This window comes from Botrytis sinoallii (assembly GCF_014898435.1).
Source record: "Botrytis sinoallii strain Bc 23 chromosome Unknown BSIN_020, whole genome shotgun sequence".
NCBI classification, from domain to species: Eukaryota; Fungi; Ascomycota; class Leotiomycetes; order Helotiales; family Sclerotiniaceae; genus Botrytis; species Botrytis sinoallii.
This window is the reverse complement of record NW_024066047.1, coordinates 654,372-672,686: the sequence shown is the minus strand read 5'-3', so window position 1 is coordinate 672,686 and position 18,315 is coordinate 654,372. Positions and strand designations below refer to the sequence as shown.

General features: G+C 37.2%; 3 protein-coding genes across 3 annotated transcripts; 1 reads left to right on the top strand and 2 right to left on the bottom strand.

The window, feature by feature from the left end:
• Nucleotides 1-7,487: 7,487 nt before the first annotated feature.
• On the bottom strand, nucleotides 7,488-9,278 carry EAF02_009610 (uncharacterized protein; the record flags this gene model as incomplete). Its single annotated transcript, XM_038905658.1, has 2 exons — nucleotides 7,488-9,095; nucleotides 9,156-9,278. The coding sequence occupies 2 exons, from the start codon at nucleotides 9,276-9,278 to the stop codon at nucleotides 7,488-7,490; spliced, it is 1,731 nt and encodes a 576-aa protein (XP_038754716.1).
• A 1,540-nt stretch (nucleotides 9,279-10,818) lies between these two features.
• On the top strand, nucleotides 10,819-14,372 carry EAF02_009609 (uncharacterized protein). The gene is made up of 3 exons (XM_038905657.1): nucleotides 10,819-12,756; nucleotides 12,811-12,922; nucleotides 12,975-14,372. The coding sequence occupies exons 1-3, from the start codon at nucleotides 11,537-11,539 to the stop codon at nucleotides 13,749-13,751; spliced, it is 2,109 nt and encodes a 702-aa protein (XP_038754715.1). The 5' UTR covers nucleotides 10,819-11,536; the 3' UTR covers nucleotides 13,752-14,372.
• A 535-nt stretch (nucleotides 14,373-14,907) lies between these two features.
• Nucleotides 14,908-17,842, bottom strand: EAF02_009608 (uncharacterized protein). Its single transcript, XM_038905656.1, has 3 exons — nucleotides 17,717-17,842; nucleotides 15,778-17,609; nucleotides 14,908-15,725 (listed from the first exon to the last, which is right to left on the bottom strand). The coding sequence occupies exons 2-3, from the start codon at nucleotides 17,158-17,160 to the stop codon at nucleotides 15,207-15,209; spliced, it is 1,902 nt and encodes a 633-aa protein (XP_038754714.1). The 5' UTR covers nucleotides 17,161-17,609; nucleotides 17,717-17,842; the 3' UTR covers nucleotides 14,908-15,206.
• Between the last annotated feature and the right edge of the window lie 473 nt (nucleotides 17,843-18,315).

Below are 18,315 nucleotides of genomic sequence, written 5' to 3'. Positions count from 1 at the left end.
GGAAATGGTTAGCTTAAGTGTTCAAAGATCTTGGAAAGGCTGAATATATATCTGTATATAGAGATATTGTTTAACTATTAAACAATAATCAAGAAACAATTACTTTAACTAAAAACCCATATTTATATAAACAATCAAAGTATATCGATATATACTACTACTTCATCAAGAATCTTATTGAAAAAAAAAAGGTGATAATTAGTTATATCAATATATCGGATATAGTAATAGATAGGATAATTAAACCCTTAGCAAGAATAGCATTCGAAAGGTTCAAAAACATATTGGGATTGAGATAGTAGAGGTATGGAAGATCAGGGAGATCAAAGGTGGTAATTCCTATAGAGGAGTGTTAAAAGGAATAGAAGTTATTGGTACTAAGCACGTGTAGTGATTAGTAATACGGCTACCTAAACGGGCTAGATTAGATGAACCATAGATAGGCATATTGATCCCCTCATATAATACTACGGGGAGATCAATATGCTTACACGCGTAACTATATAGTCAATATAGAGGCCTCTTCCACCCAATCTTCTAATAATAATCCAAATAAAGTTCAAAAAACCAAAAATAGACTATTTAATTTTAAATAAAAAATCGATTTTCTATATATCTATATTACAAAGTTTGAAAGGATTCTTTATAAAATCAAAAAAACAAAATTGGCTTAATTCGAATAAGATTTTAACCTTTTATAATAGATTTAATATAACTCTTAGAAACTATCTTTTCTAATAGCTTTCTCTATTTTGTTTTTATTTTGTTTTTGTTCAGATTATATAACAACTAGTTATATATATAGTAAATGAATTCCCTATATTATTTTATTTTAATAAACCTAAAGCCTTATATATATTACAAAATCTATTTTATTTTTGTAATTACGATTTAATAAATATTAATAATCTTAATATTATTAATATCTTTAGTTTTTTTAATACCCAAACCGATTCAATTCCGACTTTATTTTATTTTCATACACTTAAGTTTTTCCTACTGAAAGAATTTTTCTATATAAGCAAAACTAATATATTTAATACAGAAATATTTTCCATTAAATACAATCCTATTTATTTGATTTACATCAAAATATTCAAAATCGAAAAGAATCTATCCTAATTATTATAATTACTTTTATTAATTTCAAATATAATAATAATAAAAATAAAAATCTAGATAAGATTATTAATAATCAATATTTTAAAAATTACTTAAAAGAAACAGAAGCTTCTTATAACACTTTCCAATTAGCTATTATATACTTAATATCTCAAAGTATTTTATATAAAAATAATAAAGAAAATGGTAATATTGATAATAAAAAAGAAGATTATTAATTATATTTTATACTTAAGTTATTCGTTTAAAACAAATTCAAAACGAATTTTTCAAAAAAAAAGGATAATATCACGCTATATACATAATCACATCCGATCGGACTAATACAGTACTAAGCTTCAAGCCGATCGCATATATAGTTTTATAGCACGCTCTCTTTAGCTCTATAGCTTTTAACTTTAAGGTTGATCTCTAAACGCTTATTGGGTTCGTCACATTATATAGTTATAGTTATTATTTATATAATAGTCATCTATATAGTAATCATCTATATAATCATCTATATAATCATCTATATAATCATCTATATAATCATCTATATAATCATCTATATAATCATCTATATAGTCATCTATATAGTCATCTATATAGTTATCTATATAGTCATCTATATAGTTATCTATATAGTCATCTATATAGTTATCTATATAGTCATCTATATAGTTATCTATATAGTTATATTTATAGTTATATTTATCTATATAGTTATATTAAACAAAAAGACTATTATTCTCCGTAAGGAGTGGCTGGTTTAATGGTAAAGTAATTCGTGCCCACTTTCCATTATTCATTTTCAAACGATATACTTGATGAAATCTTTTTATATATATGAGCCGATCCCCATTTTATTGAATCCGTAAAATAGGATCTATGGATTTACAAGCTATATCACCAGCTACAATTGCATAAAGGAAATCGTAATCCCTTCTCTCTCTTCTAACTCTAATAAAAGAAACTCCACTCCATTACCACCATGCCTTCCCATTTCGTTTAAATGATTTCAACCGCATTCGAGTAGTCACAACATACCTCTCTCCCTCTTAGGATCTCGATACCCGATCGCCCACTTCTAGCAGCCGCTAATCATCTTGCCCCTAAATAAAACTTCATATAATCAATCGCTTTCGCTTCTAGCGATTACCAAATCGCCTCGCCTCTAATAAACCTCGATAACCCCGATCGTCTCTGCTTACAGCAATTACCAACAATCCCCGAATTCTATTTTACTCTTTCTCTGAAAATAACTCTCCAAAAAACCCGCCCTTACCGGTCCTGAACCCTGCCTCATACAAGGTTCCAAACAACCCCTAAACTACTCAGCATAAAATAAGTTGGACAGCATTGAACTTATAAGCAGGAGTGGAACAACAAGAGTATACATAACACGGCTGCTCGCTCACCATCAGTATCACAGCCATAGAAAAACAGAACGCTTGGCTATACCAGCAATTATATATAAATAGAATTAGTAGTATAATCCATCCCTAGTACCCCCTGGGAGATCGTGATAGGCCTTCAGTCTACCCCCTGGATGTAAAGTAATAAATAAATAAATATAACGTGGTTTATCAGTGGGTCGGCCATATCAGTGGATCGGCCACTTTTACCTCGAATTATTATCCTAAAGCTATATTATTCAACAACGATTAAATCAATTGATTGAAACTATGAAGAATCTAATAATCTAGGATCTATTACATTATTTGATAAGTCCTTACATTATACCCAGTCTTTCCATATTTATTATAGTATCGACTAGAAGATGTTTCTCTATTAGAATTCTCCCCTTTTTGATGCTCGTCGTGTTGAATCTAAATATCAACCTTTTGCTGAGATAATATATCTTCAGTTTTTTGTTTAGTAAATACTTCTCTATTGTATAATTGAATCTTTTTAGCGCGTTGATGTTTACTTAATGCCTTATTTGCTTTTCGAAGTAACGTGGTTTATCACCGAGTGGGCCATATCACCGAGTAGGCCACTTTCACCTCAATTCGCACTCTTCATATTCAACACGCGTTTTATCAACCATTTATTATGGAATCTACGAATAAAAAAGCACGTTTACTTTTAGCCATCGAAGCTCTTCAAAAAGATAAAAAATTAAGCATTCGAAAGGTTGCTAAGCTATATAATATACCTCGCACAACGATCAGCCATAAAATGAACAGTTTAACTCCACGTATAGAGATTCGAGCGAATTGCCATAAAATTACAGAATTAGAAGAGGATGTGATTATTGAATATATACTTGATATAGATTCAAAAGGATTTCCACCCAATATCAAGAATATAGAAGATATGGCGAATTATATTCTTGAATCGAGAGATTCGAAACGCGTTGGAAAGCTCTGGGCATATCGATTCGTACAACGTCGAATTGAATTAAAGACGCGTTTTAATCGTGTTTATGATTTCCAAAAAGCTCTCTACAAAGATCCTAAGCTCATTGAAGATTGGTTTCGAGTGGTTGCGAATATGCGAGCGAAATACGGCATTTTGGATGGCGATTTCTACAATTTCGATGAAATAGGTTTTATGATGGGGATTATATTTGCAGCAATGATTGTTACTAATGCCGAAAGATGTGGCAAAAGTAAATCAATACAGCCAGGCAATCGAGAATAAGCTACAGCAATAATATGTGGAAATAAAGAGAATGAAACTATTCCCCCATTTCTAATAATTCAGGGACAAGTTCATCTTTCCAATTGGTATACCGAAACCGATCTTCCTGCGGATTGGGCTATTAAACCTATATCTAATAGATAAACAAACAATGAAACAGGTTTAAAATGATTGAAACACTTCGATAAGTATATTAAGAATTGAAGAAAGGGTAGATATCGAATATTGATACTAGACAGGCATGAAAGTTATGGAGTAAGAGCTTTTCAGACATATTGTAAAGAGAATGATATTATATGCTTGAATCTATCACCGCATTTAAGTCATTTAACTCAACCACTTGATGTAGACTGTTTTAGGAATCTGAAATGTTCATATGGTGGTCAAATTGATAAGTTTATCAAGGCACATATCAATTATATTTCGAAGGTTGAATTCTTTATAGCTTTTAAAGCTGCATACGAAGAATCAATCACCTCTCAGAATATGAAATCAGGATTCAGAGAAGCAGATTTAATACCCTTTGATCCTGATGCTGTGCTTTCGAAATTGGATATTCGAATTCGTACACCTACCCCCCCCTCTTTCGATCTAGATCAATGGATCTCTCAAATCCCTCACAATCCAACTGAAGCTCTTTCTCAATCAACTTTAGTAAAATCTCGAATAACTCGATATCAATCAAGCTCTCCTACACCTATATTCGAGACTGTATTAGCTTTAGCTAAAGGTATAGAGAGATTAGCTTATGAGAATACACTTTTGAGTACAGAGATTCGTATACTTCGAAAGGCAAATGAGGCATTAAGCAAACGTCGACGCACGAAAAAAACCCAATTGTGTCAAGGAGGAGTATTTACTAGACAAAAGGCTTTTGATATATTATCTCAGCAAGAGGTTAATATTCAGATTCAACGCAACGAGCATCAAAAAAAAAGGAATTCTAATGGGGAAGCACTTTCTATTCAGTGTTATAGTAAATGCGGAAAGACAGATCATAATACAAGAACCTGTCAAAATAATGTAATAGATCCTAGATTATTAGATTCTTAATAGTTTTAATCAATTGATTCAATCGTTGTTGAATAATATAGGTTTGAAGGTGTGAATTAAGGTGAAAGTGGCCCACTCGGTGATATGGCCCACTCGGTGATAAACCACGTTATACGATTCTTTACACTTAAAAGTATATTTTTATGAGCTAATCTCTTTGTATTTTTAGCTAGAGCTAATACAGTCTCAAATATAGGTATAGGAAAGTTTGATTGATGGCAAGCTATTTGAGATTTCATTAGAGTTGATTATGAAAAAGCTTTAATTGGATTATAAGGTGTTTGAAAGATCCAAGTATTTGAATTAATGAATAAAGGGGTAGGTATACAAATCCGAATATCCAATTTTAAGAGTATAGCTTGAGAATTGAATAATATTAAATCTGCTTTTCGAAAACCAGCTTTTATATTCTAAGCTATAATTGATTATTAATATATAGTTTTAAAAGCTATAAGGAATTTAATCTTAATGATATAATTGATATAAGCTTTAATAAATCCATCAATTTGATAACCATATGCCCGTTTCAATATATCAAAATAGTCAATATCAAATAGTTAAGTTAAATAACTTAAATATAATGATAGCTTGATTACTATAATATTATTTGACTTATAATATAATTAAAAAGATATTGATTCATAACTTTCGTGTTTATTTAATACTAGTATTCGATATTTGCCCTTTGTTTGATGAACTGTATGCTTATCAAAATGCTTTAGCTATTCTAGTCCCGTTTTATTATTCGTCCATCCATTAGAAGTAGTTTTGATAGTCCAATCTATAGGAAAACCGCTTTCTGTATACCAATTAGAAAGATGATATTATCCTTGCACAACTAAGAATGATGATATAGTTTCCCTTTCTCCATTACCACATATAATCGCTGTAGCCCATTCTTTATTGCCTGGTTGTATTGCCTTGCTTTTGCCATTTCGTTCAGCACTAGTTATTACCATTCCGGGACATATTATATCCATCATAAAGCCAGTTTCGTCGAAGTTGTAGAAATTGCAGTCGAGAATACCATATTTTGCCTGTATATTCGAAACTAGATGAAATCAGTCTTTAATAAGCTTGGGATCTTTGCAGAGAGCTTTTTGAAAATTATAAACACAATTAAAATGTGTTTTTAATTCTATATAACACTTTACGAATCGATGAGCCCAGAGTTTTCCAATCTTTTTGCTCTTTGTGTTTCGAATATATAATTCGCTATATCTTCAACAATACTCAATTTAGGTGAAAATCCTCTGCTATTTATATCAAGTATATATTGCATAAATACCTCCTCTTCCAATTTAATCAAATTATGACTTTTTGGTTGACTCTCAGCCATATTAGGTTTACCTCGAATTCTATTACCCAATATAGATCGAGATACACCATAAAGCTAAACTGCCTTTCGAATTATCAATTTTTTATTTGATTCGATAGCTTGAATAGCTAAGATTATACATACTTCTTTAGAATGACTTTCCATGTTTAGTTATGAAGAAAACACGTGTCGAAAATAGAATAATAATTCGAGGTAAAAGTGGCCGATCCACTGATATGGCCGACCCACTGATAAACCACGTTATAGTTATATTTATATTTATATTTATATTTATATTTATATTTATATTTATATTTATATTTATATTTATATTTATATTTATATTATATTTAATTTATATTTATATTATATTTATATTTATATTTATATTATATTTATATTTATATTTATATTTATATTTATATTTATATTTATATTTATATTTATATTTATATTTATATTTATATTTATATTTATATTATTTATATTTATATTTATATTTATATTATATTTATATTTATTTATATGTAGAGTTATAGGTAGAGGGATAGTATATTTATATTATAGTTATTATATTATAGTCATATTTATATCTTATATATTAAATATATATTAAATATATATTTACATACCTATTACTTAGTACTGAATCACATACTCATTTAATTAATCATTCATTCATTCATTCATCTATTATCCCAAATCCCAAATCCAAAGCAAGCATAATAATCTTATAAAAAGAGTATTAATCAACATTCATATTCACATTCATATTCATATTCATTCATTATTTAGTATTCCACAAGTATTTCAATTTATTTATTTACTCATTCTACCTACCTATTCCTAAAATAATTGCTTGATTGCTTGATTGCTTGATTGCTTGATTGCTTGATTGCTTGCTTGATTAAATAATCGATTGTATTTCTTCATCCTCTTTCATCCACTTCATCCTTTCTTCTTACAAATCTCTCCATCTGCCGGCATTCATTCTACGACTATTCTATCAAATGGACCTGGGCATGTCAGGAGAGTTTTCTCATATTCCATATTCCATATTCCATTTTTCCATCTCCCATTTCCATTGTTCAACTCTCATCCATCCATCCATCCATCCATCCATCCATCCATCCTTCCACCCATCCTTCCTACCTTCCTCCTCTCTTCTCCTCTCTTCCCAAGAACCTAGTAATCAAAAAAGCAACAAAACAAAACGCCACATATGCACACGCATTTAAATGCCCCTCAAATCATCACATCATCCATCAATATCATACAAAAAACACCCAACTTACATGGAGAAGAGATCCTATTCTCCGCCCGATACATACGATAAAATGTACTTTTGTTCCTTTTTTACTTTTTTTCACCAACTTCCCAATTTCCACCCATGAATCCGATCTTGAATATCTTCCCAGCTGAAATTTTTGTATACTCTTCCTTCTTCTTCGCCTTCTTGTAAGACCACTGTTGGGCTACCACTTCCTTCTCCTGCATTTTTCACCAGACCCCCAAAGACTTGTGTGGCTACTCTTCTAAGATCTTTGACGGTTAATCCTTCGATTTTCTTGCACATTTCTCTAACTCCAACCTTTCTTCCGTGTACTTGTACTTGTCTTCCTAAATCTTCTAATTCTACCATCCTCGATTCCAAGTTCATCAATAAACTTGATCTCAGCTGATTCTTCGCACGATTAACTTCTGCAGTTTGTAATGCGCTGAATCCAGAATCGAGAGTGAGACTTTGAAGTTCACGGCACATGACATCAAGCATATTCTTGACGTAGCCTGGGGAACATGAGGATGAGATTCCAAAAAGCCCAGAATCAGTGTAAGAGTGGTTGAAAGCCATGCATGACTCAACCCACCCGTGTTGATTCAAAACGTTGGTATAAAGACGAGAATACATGCCTTTGCCAGGACCACCAGCAGAGAAGGATCCACCACCGCCAAGAAGAGTTTGAAGAGTAGCGAGGGCGTAAATGTCAGGGGAAGAGATGGGAAGAGCTTCGAATGCGATATGGATATGGCTTAGTGCGGGGAGGGCAGGGTTCATTGGCGGTGGAAGAGTTGGGAGGGCAAGAAATCCACCGGTATAACGTGAAGGTTGGTTAAGGTCAAGAGGATTTAGGAAACCATTCTGAACAGAGGCATTTTTGGGCGCGGAAGTGGAGATGTTCTTGAAAAATGGCATGCGTGATATTAAGGTGGATGGCTTTTGTGTTGGTGAAGGTGGTGTTGATGAGGAAGATGATGATATAGAACTGTTGCTGCTAGTTTCACCTGATAATGAATCGAGAGATGTTTCCGATCCTGTTTGTGATAAAATGGGAGCTGATTTTGGCATATCTCCAAAATGTTGTTCGGCGAGTTTTACTGCTTCTTCATGTTGCACCCCCGCAAATGCTACAACCATTCTTTCAGGTCTATAGAAAGTATCCCGGTATTGTTGTATGGTGTTGCTGTTGATTTCAGACAGTCGTTCTTTCGGGCACAATAGAGGATTCCCAAGAGTGTTTCCCTTGTATGCAACCAAATGTACGATTTCCGGAAGAATTAACTCTGGCTTTGACCAAATCTCGCCAATCTCATATTCAGCAGTCACCAATTGTTGTGAAACCTCCTCCTCAGTGATTAAAGGATTTCGAATTGTCTCGGCGAGAAGAGCGACAGTAGTTGGGACCGCAGAGTTGAATGTGGCAGATTGATACATCAAAGATTCTCTGGATGAAGCGCATTGTATATTTCCCCCCAGTGACTCTATTGACTCTAACATCTCATCGCTTGATCTCTTTGACGTAGACTTGAATGCCAATCTATCCATTATGTGACTAACCCCTCTGAGATCTTCATTTTCGTATCTGGACCCTGCATCGATGTATACTCCAATGCCGGAGAAGTGACCGGGTAAAGCTTCAGTTGCGACTCGCACTCCATTGGGAAGGGTAGTGATTTGATCTAACTCAGCGGGATCCTATATGTGACTCATGTTAGTCGAGGTGAAGAGGATTAGAAATTTGGACTTCATTTGTACCTTTTGTACAGGTTCCACTACAGTAGCTAAATTTCTTGAGCGGAAAGCAGGTAAAACATTGGATATGGGTCTTTGAGATGAAAGAGCCCTCCTTAGAAGCCTCGTTGAAGGATTTCTTAGCATAATGAATGTTATTTGTAGTAATTGTAGTAAGTTGAAGGTAGAAATTGACTTCGTCGCCGCGAAAGTTCCGTAGCGGTTACATCAATCATGATTGCTTAGTACGGATATTCCCAAAAAAAACTTGAGTTCGGTATTTACCGGCTGATGGCGGGGTGGCGTTCTTTTGATTGAGGGAGCTTACGTGATCAGGATCAGTGATAAAGGTGACGGTGATACGGTGATACTGTTGTACCGTCTGTTGTACCGTGATAGCAAGATTGAAGCCGAGGCAGCCTCTAGCAGCCTCAGGCAATAATCACAATCATGCAGGCTTCGAGGCTTCCACCTTCCAAGGTTGCAGCTGTCCACGGCTAGTAGCGCAAGCCGTGGACTGTGCCGTATTCAGACATTGTTCACGTGCCACACATTTCCCGCTTTGGGGTTAACAGAGGCGTTGAATCAGCGACTAGACCAGGATGGACTACTATCAGGCGAGCCAGGATTGATTAGAACCATGCGATTTAACGGTCAAAGCATTTTTTATCTTTTTTATTGCGGTTATCAAGATTTGGGAGGAGGTGAAGTGGGAGTGAAGTTGAGTTGTTGAAGTCTGTTTGGAGTGAAGTGGGAGTGAAGTTAGATGTAAGAATGCGAATGTATTGATCGGTTGTATTGAGAAGTCTTTATAATTTATGGTTGATTTTACCTATACACCCAGACCTAGGTAGTCATACACATATTCAGAAAGAATTTGTATGGATCCAGCCAGGGACCCAGGTTTGTAATCTATCGTGGCAATACCATGGCTGTGAAAAGGAACGTCGTTACCAAATCCAGCCCTGTTTCCGGCCATTTTTTATATCACGTCGGTTGCACTCGTGCCATTCTGACTGATCGCGTATCTCTCTCGATCCATCTTCATCAATGGCCTGATGGATATCGACCGAGATTATTGCTTGCGGCCATATGAGTGAGTATGTGTATATGTGTATGTCATTGTAGGAAGGATATGTGTGTGTGTGTATATGTATGTGTGTGTATGTATATGTGTGTGTGTGTATGTATATGTGTGTATATATATGTATGTGGGTATTATGGATGTATGTATATGTAAATATATGTATATGTTTAGATATTTATATACTCGAGTAGATACGCGTTAATATATGTGGATGTTATAATAATAATTATTATTATTATCATCATCATCATCTCATCACTCAACATCTCGTACGACTACTGCTCCGTATTCTAGAACTCATTCATTCGAGAAATACGATATACTTCACATATACTTCAGTAATTTTACCCACCTGGATGCAAATGCAATGCTACCTTCACCAACACTCTGAGATCCTCCCTAACAACCACCATACAACCAACATCAACATCCAGATATCCTCAACGGTCTATTCGCATTCTTATTCTTGTTAAGGTTTCTGAGAAAAGATATAGATATCCATACACACATACTTATATCCATATACACACCTATTTAGTACTTGTACATACATAAGATCTTACACTCTATTTCACACACACACATACATACATACATATTCACATATTTCAACGTCAACACACCGCATCTCCATTCAAATTCTTTTTTCCTCTTCTCTTCTTTTTTTCATGTCTATTGATTTATCCCAGAAACTATACGATACCGATACTACTGTTTAATACTGATTTATATTACTACTGCTACTCCTCCTCCTCCCATCTATCCATCCTCGTATCACACCATACTTCCTGACTTCCAATCTAGATGTCAAGTTAACGCACAGCACGCACGACAAGCCACTTGACTTCTCTGGTCCCCAAATCCGATCAAGAACAGACTCGAATCCAATCCGATCCAATCAATCCATCCAGATTCATCAATATCAACAACTCTTTGACTACCATATAGTGTAGTGATAGTACGGGATTACCAGGTACATACCTTACCTACCGTACATATCACACACACTATCTCGAGACCATACATCGACTACCTACCTACCACCTCTCCATACATAATCTCTTTTACTAGTTAATTTACCTACCTAGTATTCAAGGGTTTTTTCTTTTCTTTTATCATCACTTGTCTTGAGTTCGATCATCATCCTTTGTTATATTCGAATTCAAATCAAATTCAAATCCAACAAATCCAAATTCTCATTCTTTATAACTTTGTTATCGATTGATTTCAACCAAGATACACCTCCATCTCTCTCCCTCCTTCAAGAAGAATAAAAGTCGAGGATTAACTTCATCCTCGTGCTTCACATTCTCTCTCCATGTATTCCTCGCTCCCTAGTTCGTCCTGGAACCCAACCACTTCAATATCATCACCCATTGTACGAGAACGAAGTGCACCACAAACCGTCTCACCAATCTCCCCACAACCAACTACAACCCCAACATCTCCCACCACATCATCATCAACCAGAGGTCGTCTACGAGGTTTAAGTTATTTGCGAAGTTACACCCAAAATCATTTGTTATCGAGGGAACACCACAATCAAACTCCTTCCAATACAAATACAAATTCCAATTCGAATTCAAATACAAGTTCGAATAGCAATCATCAAAATTCACGACCCACACTCTCACACACCTCAAGTTACCCTTCACCTTCATCCCCCACGTCAGCGAGCGCACCCTCTCACGCCTCTTCTGCAGCCTCGCCTGCAACTTCTGCAACTCCTACAACCGAAATTCTTCCTCGACAAATTTCACCCACTGCACGAAGATCCACAAACCCCCCCGAATTAACTTCTGCAGGTTCGAATAATCAAGAAAATCTTGGATCGACAAGTGGGTGGTTACCGACAGTGGGAGGTCACAGCGGAGTATCAAGAATTGCAACTCAGCCACAACCTACCGCGACTGCCTCCTCTTCAGCCGTCTTATCGGCCAACGATTCATCTGCGATAACCTCTGGTCTGGAGGCGTCGATGGCAAGAACTAGATCTGCAGGAACAGGAGGGGCAGCAGATATGCCTTTATTAAATGACTTGGGAGAGAACACTTCCCAATCAACAAGAGAAACCATGTCGCATCAATTACCATCGATTCGTTTCTCTCCGCATCAAGATCCTCGAGCCCATCGTCCATCTCTCGTATTTGGTACCATGAGTCGAACACTCCCGACAGGAAAGGAAATTATAAAAGTTGGTCGATATTCCGAAAGAGATAATCAACCCCCTCATGCTACGAATGTGCCATCGTTTGCACCAGTTGGTTTCAAGTCAAAAGTGGTTAGCAGACGTCATTGTGAATTTTGGTGCACGGGAGGTCGTTGGTTTATCAAGGATGTGAAAAGTTCATCGGGCACATTTCTCAATCATATACGATTAAGTTCGCCTGGAACAGAATCAAAACCATTCCCAGTGAACGATGGCGATATAGTTCAATTAGGTATAGATTTCAAAGGTGGTGAGGAAATGATATTTAGATGCGTCAAAATACGAGTGGAACTCAACAAAGGATGGCAAACTGGTCCTAGCAGTTTCAAGTATGTCTACTAGTTTGATGGTGAATCCAGTGTGTTTGCTAATCTTCTTCCTAGTGTACAATCTCATAAGCGCTTGCGCGAGCTCAACAACAATCTCAAAAAACAAGCCTCAGGTGGTTCGAGTAGTTCCTCGCAAGATTGCTCAATTTGTCTGGGACCTATAGCAGTAAGTCACGACGTTTTCTCCTACCTGATAGCCCTAAACTAACATATGCAAGCCCTGCCAATCTTTATTCGTCGCACCATGTTCTCATACATGGCATTACAAATGTATACGAGTTGTTATCAATGGTCCTGCTTGGCCTCATTTTATATGTCCAAATTGTCGTACAGTCGCAGATCTCGAGGCAGAGCTTGATGAACCAGATGGAGATTGGGAGGAATTGGCCACATCTGATGCGGAGGCTGAGGTGGAAGCAACATCAGAATCGGCAACAAATACAAACAATCCCGTTGGAACCGAGCCAACAACCCAGGAAACGGTTTTACCACGAACGAGTGACCCTATAGCGGCACCAATTTTACCAGAGCCGGAAACCTTTGAACCTTCGAATATGAATCATATCGAAGATGATCTCGACACGAGTGATGATTCTAGTACAGGTGCTCACGCCCACGAAACTAGACTCGAAGATATAGCTTTTCTTAACGTCAGCGATTCACAAGCCAGTTCGGCTTCAGCCACACCGGTTCCTCAAACCAACTTGAGTTCTACAGTATCACCTGTCGACATAATCGCAAGAAAACCAGTCCCTAGTGCCGCCTCCACTTCTCGTTCTGAGCGCGGTTCACCAAGTCCAAATGGGATGCATCCTACATTGGCAGATCCTCTCACGGGTGAAGGACCAATGACACCTAGAAATGACGTGGGGCCATTCATTTTCGATGGTGGTGCAGGGAGAACAAATACAATCAGGCTAGCTACTGGATCTAGCAATCTAGATTATAATGAAACCCCAACAACAGCTCACTCGACACCACATTCTGCTCTTTAGATTTATTCTCAAAAGAGACAATCAATACGAAATGATTTGGCCATGGCAAAATATCTGCATTTTAGCGAAGAAGGATTCTCTATGGGCGACCATATGATATGTCTAATGGTTTGATTTATCACTTTTGTACGGTTACGATAATGGATAATAAACGACAAATAATCTTGGTACATAGTTTCGAAGGAACAATTGAGGGGAATGAGAAATTAGTTTACATGTTAGGGTGAATGGTGATAGGCGTCTACCTGGAGGGATTCAAAGTCAGTTGAGAAATGGAGTGGGGTGGAGTTAATTGCTTCTTATATGAGCTGGTTGATTGGGAGGGAATGTGTTATTGATAGAGGAGAAGTGGTAGGGGCAGGTGCAAGCGAATGCGCTAAATACGTACGCACTTGCATTTACAGTTATATATGCTGTTGGGAATACCTAGGAATAGGAGATAGGAATAGGAATAGAAAAAGCGAAGAGCGAAACGGAGGGAATCAGAACCAAGTAAACTCGGAGCACTTAGTATAGTAGATATATCTCGCTTGTGGTGAATAGGGGAGAGGGGGTGGATACCTGGAAATATGAGATGGTTTTTATGCTTTTTGATGTTTTATATTTGATATTGATATTATTTTAATTATGAGATGCAAATGTAGATGCAGATGCAGATGCAGATGCAGATGCAGATTCAGATGCAGATGCAAATGTAGATACAGATATAGATACGAGTTTAGAGTGTATTCGGATTGTATTTATTATATTTATTGCGCAACTTCAAACTTCAACTTCTTCTTCTTCTTCTTAATTTCTTCTTCTTACCTACTCTGTTATACTCTACAAATTTGTTTTCTAGAATAAGAAAGATATGGAAACACATATACATACATACACAAATACAAAAATAAGCACCCCTATATGAGAAAACATAAAATAAAATAAGAAAACACTAATATTCAATTCAATCCATTCAATTCCATTCATATCATATCATATCATAACATATCAAATCATATCGAATCGAATCATGCAAGCATGCATAAACATTCATACATTGTACGGTACGGTACGGTACGCTACGTATCATTGTTTAGGTACGTACTTAGCGTAATTTAATATTCCCCTGCCCCTACCCCATCCCCATCCCCATCCCCACCCCGCCTACCCCCCAAAATCCATATTCATAGCACCCACTCATCAGTTGGCAAAAAAAAACTTCTTTCATCCATCCATCCATCCATCCTTCCCCGAATCCCTCTACCCATGTCACAGAACTATAACTCAGATAAGTCTTCATCAAGCCATCATCCGTCCATCCGTCCATCCATCCATCCATTCATTGCCACCCCTTCCACATCCCTCTCAACCTCCTAAAATAAACCCAAATAATCACTGAGCAAACCGCAAAGAAAAGAAAAATCCGCTCCCCGCACTACCCCTCCCACTCAAAATATACACAAGTAAAAAACATTACTTCTCAGCTCCAGCCGGTAAATGCAAATTTGCAGCCGTCTCCTCCGCTTTCGCCTTCTCCGCAGCATTTAAATCTATTTCCGGAGCCGATGAATCACCCTCGATAGATTGAGGTTCCTCTTCAACTACACTCTCCATCCGAGGTTTCTCTTCATCTTCTTCATCCTCTACGGCTCCATCAAACTTAGGATCATGTCCTGCACCACTATTGCTACCACTAACACCGAGATTTGATGCTCCATCTTTAACTTTTTGCCGAGATTCTGAAACAATTTTATCTGCTTCGGAAAGTGTACCGAATCCCATATTACCATCACCTTCAACGCCAATAGCTGCATGAGAATCTTTTGCCGTTGCAACAAGAAGTGGTCGATTAAATCGAACAATCATACAAGATAAATTATCCGTACTGAATCGAGCGAGAGCATACTCGACCAGTTGTTTAGCTGCGGCAACTGGATCTTGTTGATAACGAACGAGATCAACTGCTTCTTGATCTGAACAGACATCCCATAACTATATGATTTAATTAGTAGAATTCTTTACAGACAATTAGAAAGATACTTACACCATCACAAGCCAAGATGATGAATTCATCACTATCAGGTTGTATAACAGTTTCAGTCGTATATGGATGACCCGTAACCAAGTCCTTCATATACGCATCTCCCAATGCACGAGTGACTGCCAAAACACCATTGACACGATTATTGAGGATCAAACCACCTGCATTTGCAACACGTTTTCCTTCATTCTCATCACTACCCTTATGATCATAAGATAGACGTAAAGCTTTGCCATTACGGCACAATACAATACGTGCATCTCCAACATTAGCTGTGTACAATACTCTAGCACGAGAAGAAGTACTTTTGAGTTTTGCCTGAACGTCTCCAGTAGGGGCATTCAAACCGGCCTTTGGCTGTTGTGATGTGGATTTCGAATCTGCACCACCATCTTCAGTCTTTGGTGTTTCTTCAGCGGCTTTAACGGCAGCAGCGGTCACAGGTGCAATGGCTGTAGAACCCGTGGCAGATGAAGCGTTTGGTATCCTATCCTCCCAACGAAGAACCGCAGTAACGGCAGTACAACCACTGTTTTTCAAAGGTAATTTCTCCAACTGCGCATCGACAGTTGTAAAGGTTTGATCGAGAAGTTCGGGAATCGGTGTATTCGGATTCTTTCGTATAGTCTCTTCCAAAATGAGATGTAGTTTCTTTCCACACCAATCTGCAGCAAATGTACCTGCATGACCATCGAAGATTGCAAAATAACCATTATCTGTCTCCATCATGGATTGTGCGGATACCGGCCGAGCAAGACTATCTGATGAATCACTTGCGACTTTATCTGACTTTTCCGACTTTGAGCTCGAATCGGCACCCACCACAGGTGCAGGTGTATGTAAGAAGTTATACAGGAAAGCATGAGTATCCTCCATCGTGCGACGACATTTCTTATTTTTATCTTCCCAAACCCCGACTTTGAATGTCGATCGAGGACCGGGACGAGATTCTCCCGCCGAATTATTATGCTGACCTTGAGGAACCGTCAAGGCCGGATCTTGTTTTCCCAGCTTTTGCAAGGGCGTTTGTACTACATCGTTCGATCGACCACCAGACATGAATCCGGAAGAATTAGGACTCTGACTAAAGTGCAATGAATTTTTGGCACTGGCAAGTAACGAGCTGGCTTTACCGCCGACCCCGCTACTCCGGCGTTTCTTCTCTCCAGAACCATCGCCGGGGATTGCGCGACCTGGGGGACTACCATTCCCGCTACGTTTTTCGGATGTCCCAGTCTCACCATCGAGAGCTTTCAAAGCGGTTGATGCATCGCCTTGATTATTGAGACCTGTTGATGAATCGGCGCTCGACTCGGAAGAGGTGGGAGGAGTTGTGGTGGAAGCTAAGGATGAATCTTTTGGTGGGGAACTTGAGCTGCCAAACATTCTGTTGAGCAGACCTCCTTGGGAGGAAAAGCTCCTCCTCTTATTTCCTGCCAGTTTGTTTGATTTAAATAAAAGTGTCTCGTAAAGAGACCGACAGTTGTTATTGAAGGAAGGAAGAAGGTTCGTTTGTTGTGTGAATTTATCGTTCTTGCTCTGATTTGTTTGTGAGGTAGCTTGTTTGCTTCGCCCTCAAGATGTAGGTAGGTAGTAGTTGACTTTGTAATATGACCAGACAATGAATAGGATGATGATTCGTAAAGATTTCAATATTGGGGATGAAATGTGATTAATCTGAGAAGTACAATGGAAGTTGAGTTGGGGTTAAATTGAATTGAATTGAATTGAATTGAATTTGGGTATGACTGAGTTATGGTTCTTGTTCTTGTTCTTGTTCCTGGGTTGAGTTGACTTGACTTGACTTGACTTGACTTGACTTGAGTTAAGACTGACTGGGAGTTAATTAGCTTGGATCACCATTTCCTCACCCATGACATCGTTTTTGCGGTCGGTTCGTGGGGTATTTGGGTAATTGGGTAATTGGGTATTAGATACGCACACCAGAGACCAGGTAATATCGACATGTAATATAAGATGTAATATAATATATCCACTCTGATCATACAAAGGACCACGGTGCTGGGATTTGGATAAAGATTGATTGAATATAAATATAAATATAAGTAAGTATAAATATAAATATAATATAAATCCAACTTATAAATTCTCTATGGTGTTAATACTTTTCAAGCACAAGGTATAAATACACTTTGATACAAAGAAATCCATCGAATCCGAGGAAGTACTAATGAGAATAACCTTTATGTCCACAAGTACTACCAGTATTCCTCATTGGAAATTGCAATTAGACACGATGATTCATCAATCTACATAGGTACATATCAATCTATTTATCGATGACTACTCGGTAGATACTTCAGATCTCCCTCTTGATTCGGCAACATGGAGATCTTATGACTAGATAGGTCCACGGGTACTCCAGACCGCAAAGAAAGAATCCAAAGTGGGAAGGATTATTAGTATTGGATGGATGAATGAAACGAGAGGAGAAGTCTGGGGAAATCTAGAAATACGACAGAATCTCCGTTTCTTTTATATAACACAAAGAACATCTAGATGAGATCCTATCAGGTAAGT

Bases quoted from the DNA above. Each gene is read 5' to 3' on its own strand.
- EAF02_009609 (XM_038905657.1), top strand. From the start codon at position 11,537: ATGTATTCCTCGCTCCCTAGTTCGTCCTGGAACCCAACCACTTCAATA. The intron at 12,757-12,810 runs GTATGTCTACTA...TCTTCTTCCTAG, and splicing joins ACTGGTCCTAGCAGTTTCAA to TGTACAATCTCATAAGCGCT. The intron at 12,923-12,974 runs GTAAGTCACGAC...AACATATGCAAG, and splicing joins TTTGTCTGGGACCTATAGCA to CCCTGCCAATCTTTATTCGT.
- EAF02_009608 (XM_038905656.1), bottom strand. From the start codon at position 17,160: ATGTTTGGCAGCTCAAGTTCCCCACCAAAAGATTCATCCTTAGCTTCC. The intron at 15,726-15,777 runs GTAAGTATCTTT...TAAATCATATAG, and splicing joins TCATCTTGGCTTGTGATGGT to TTATGGGATGTCTGTTCAGA.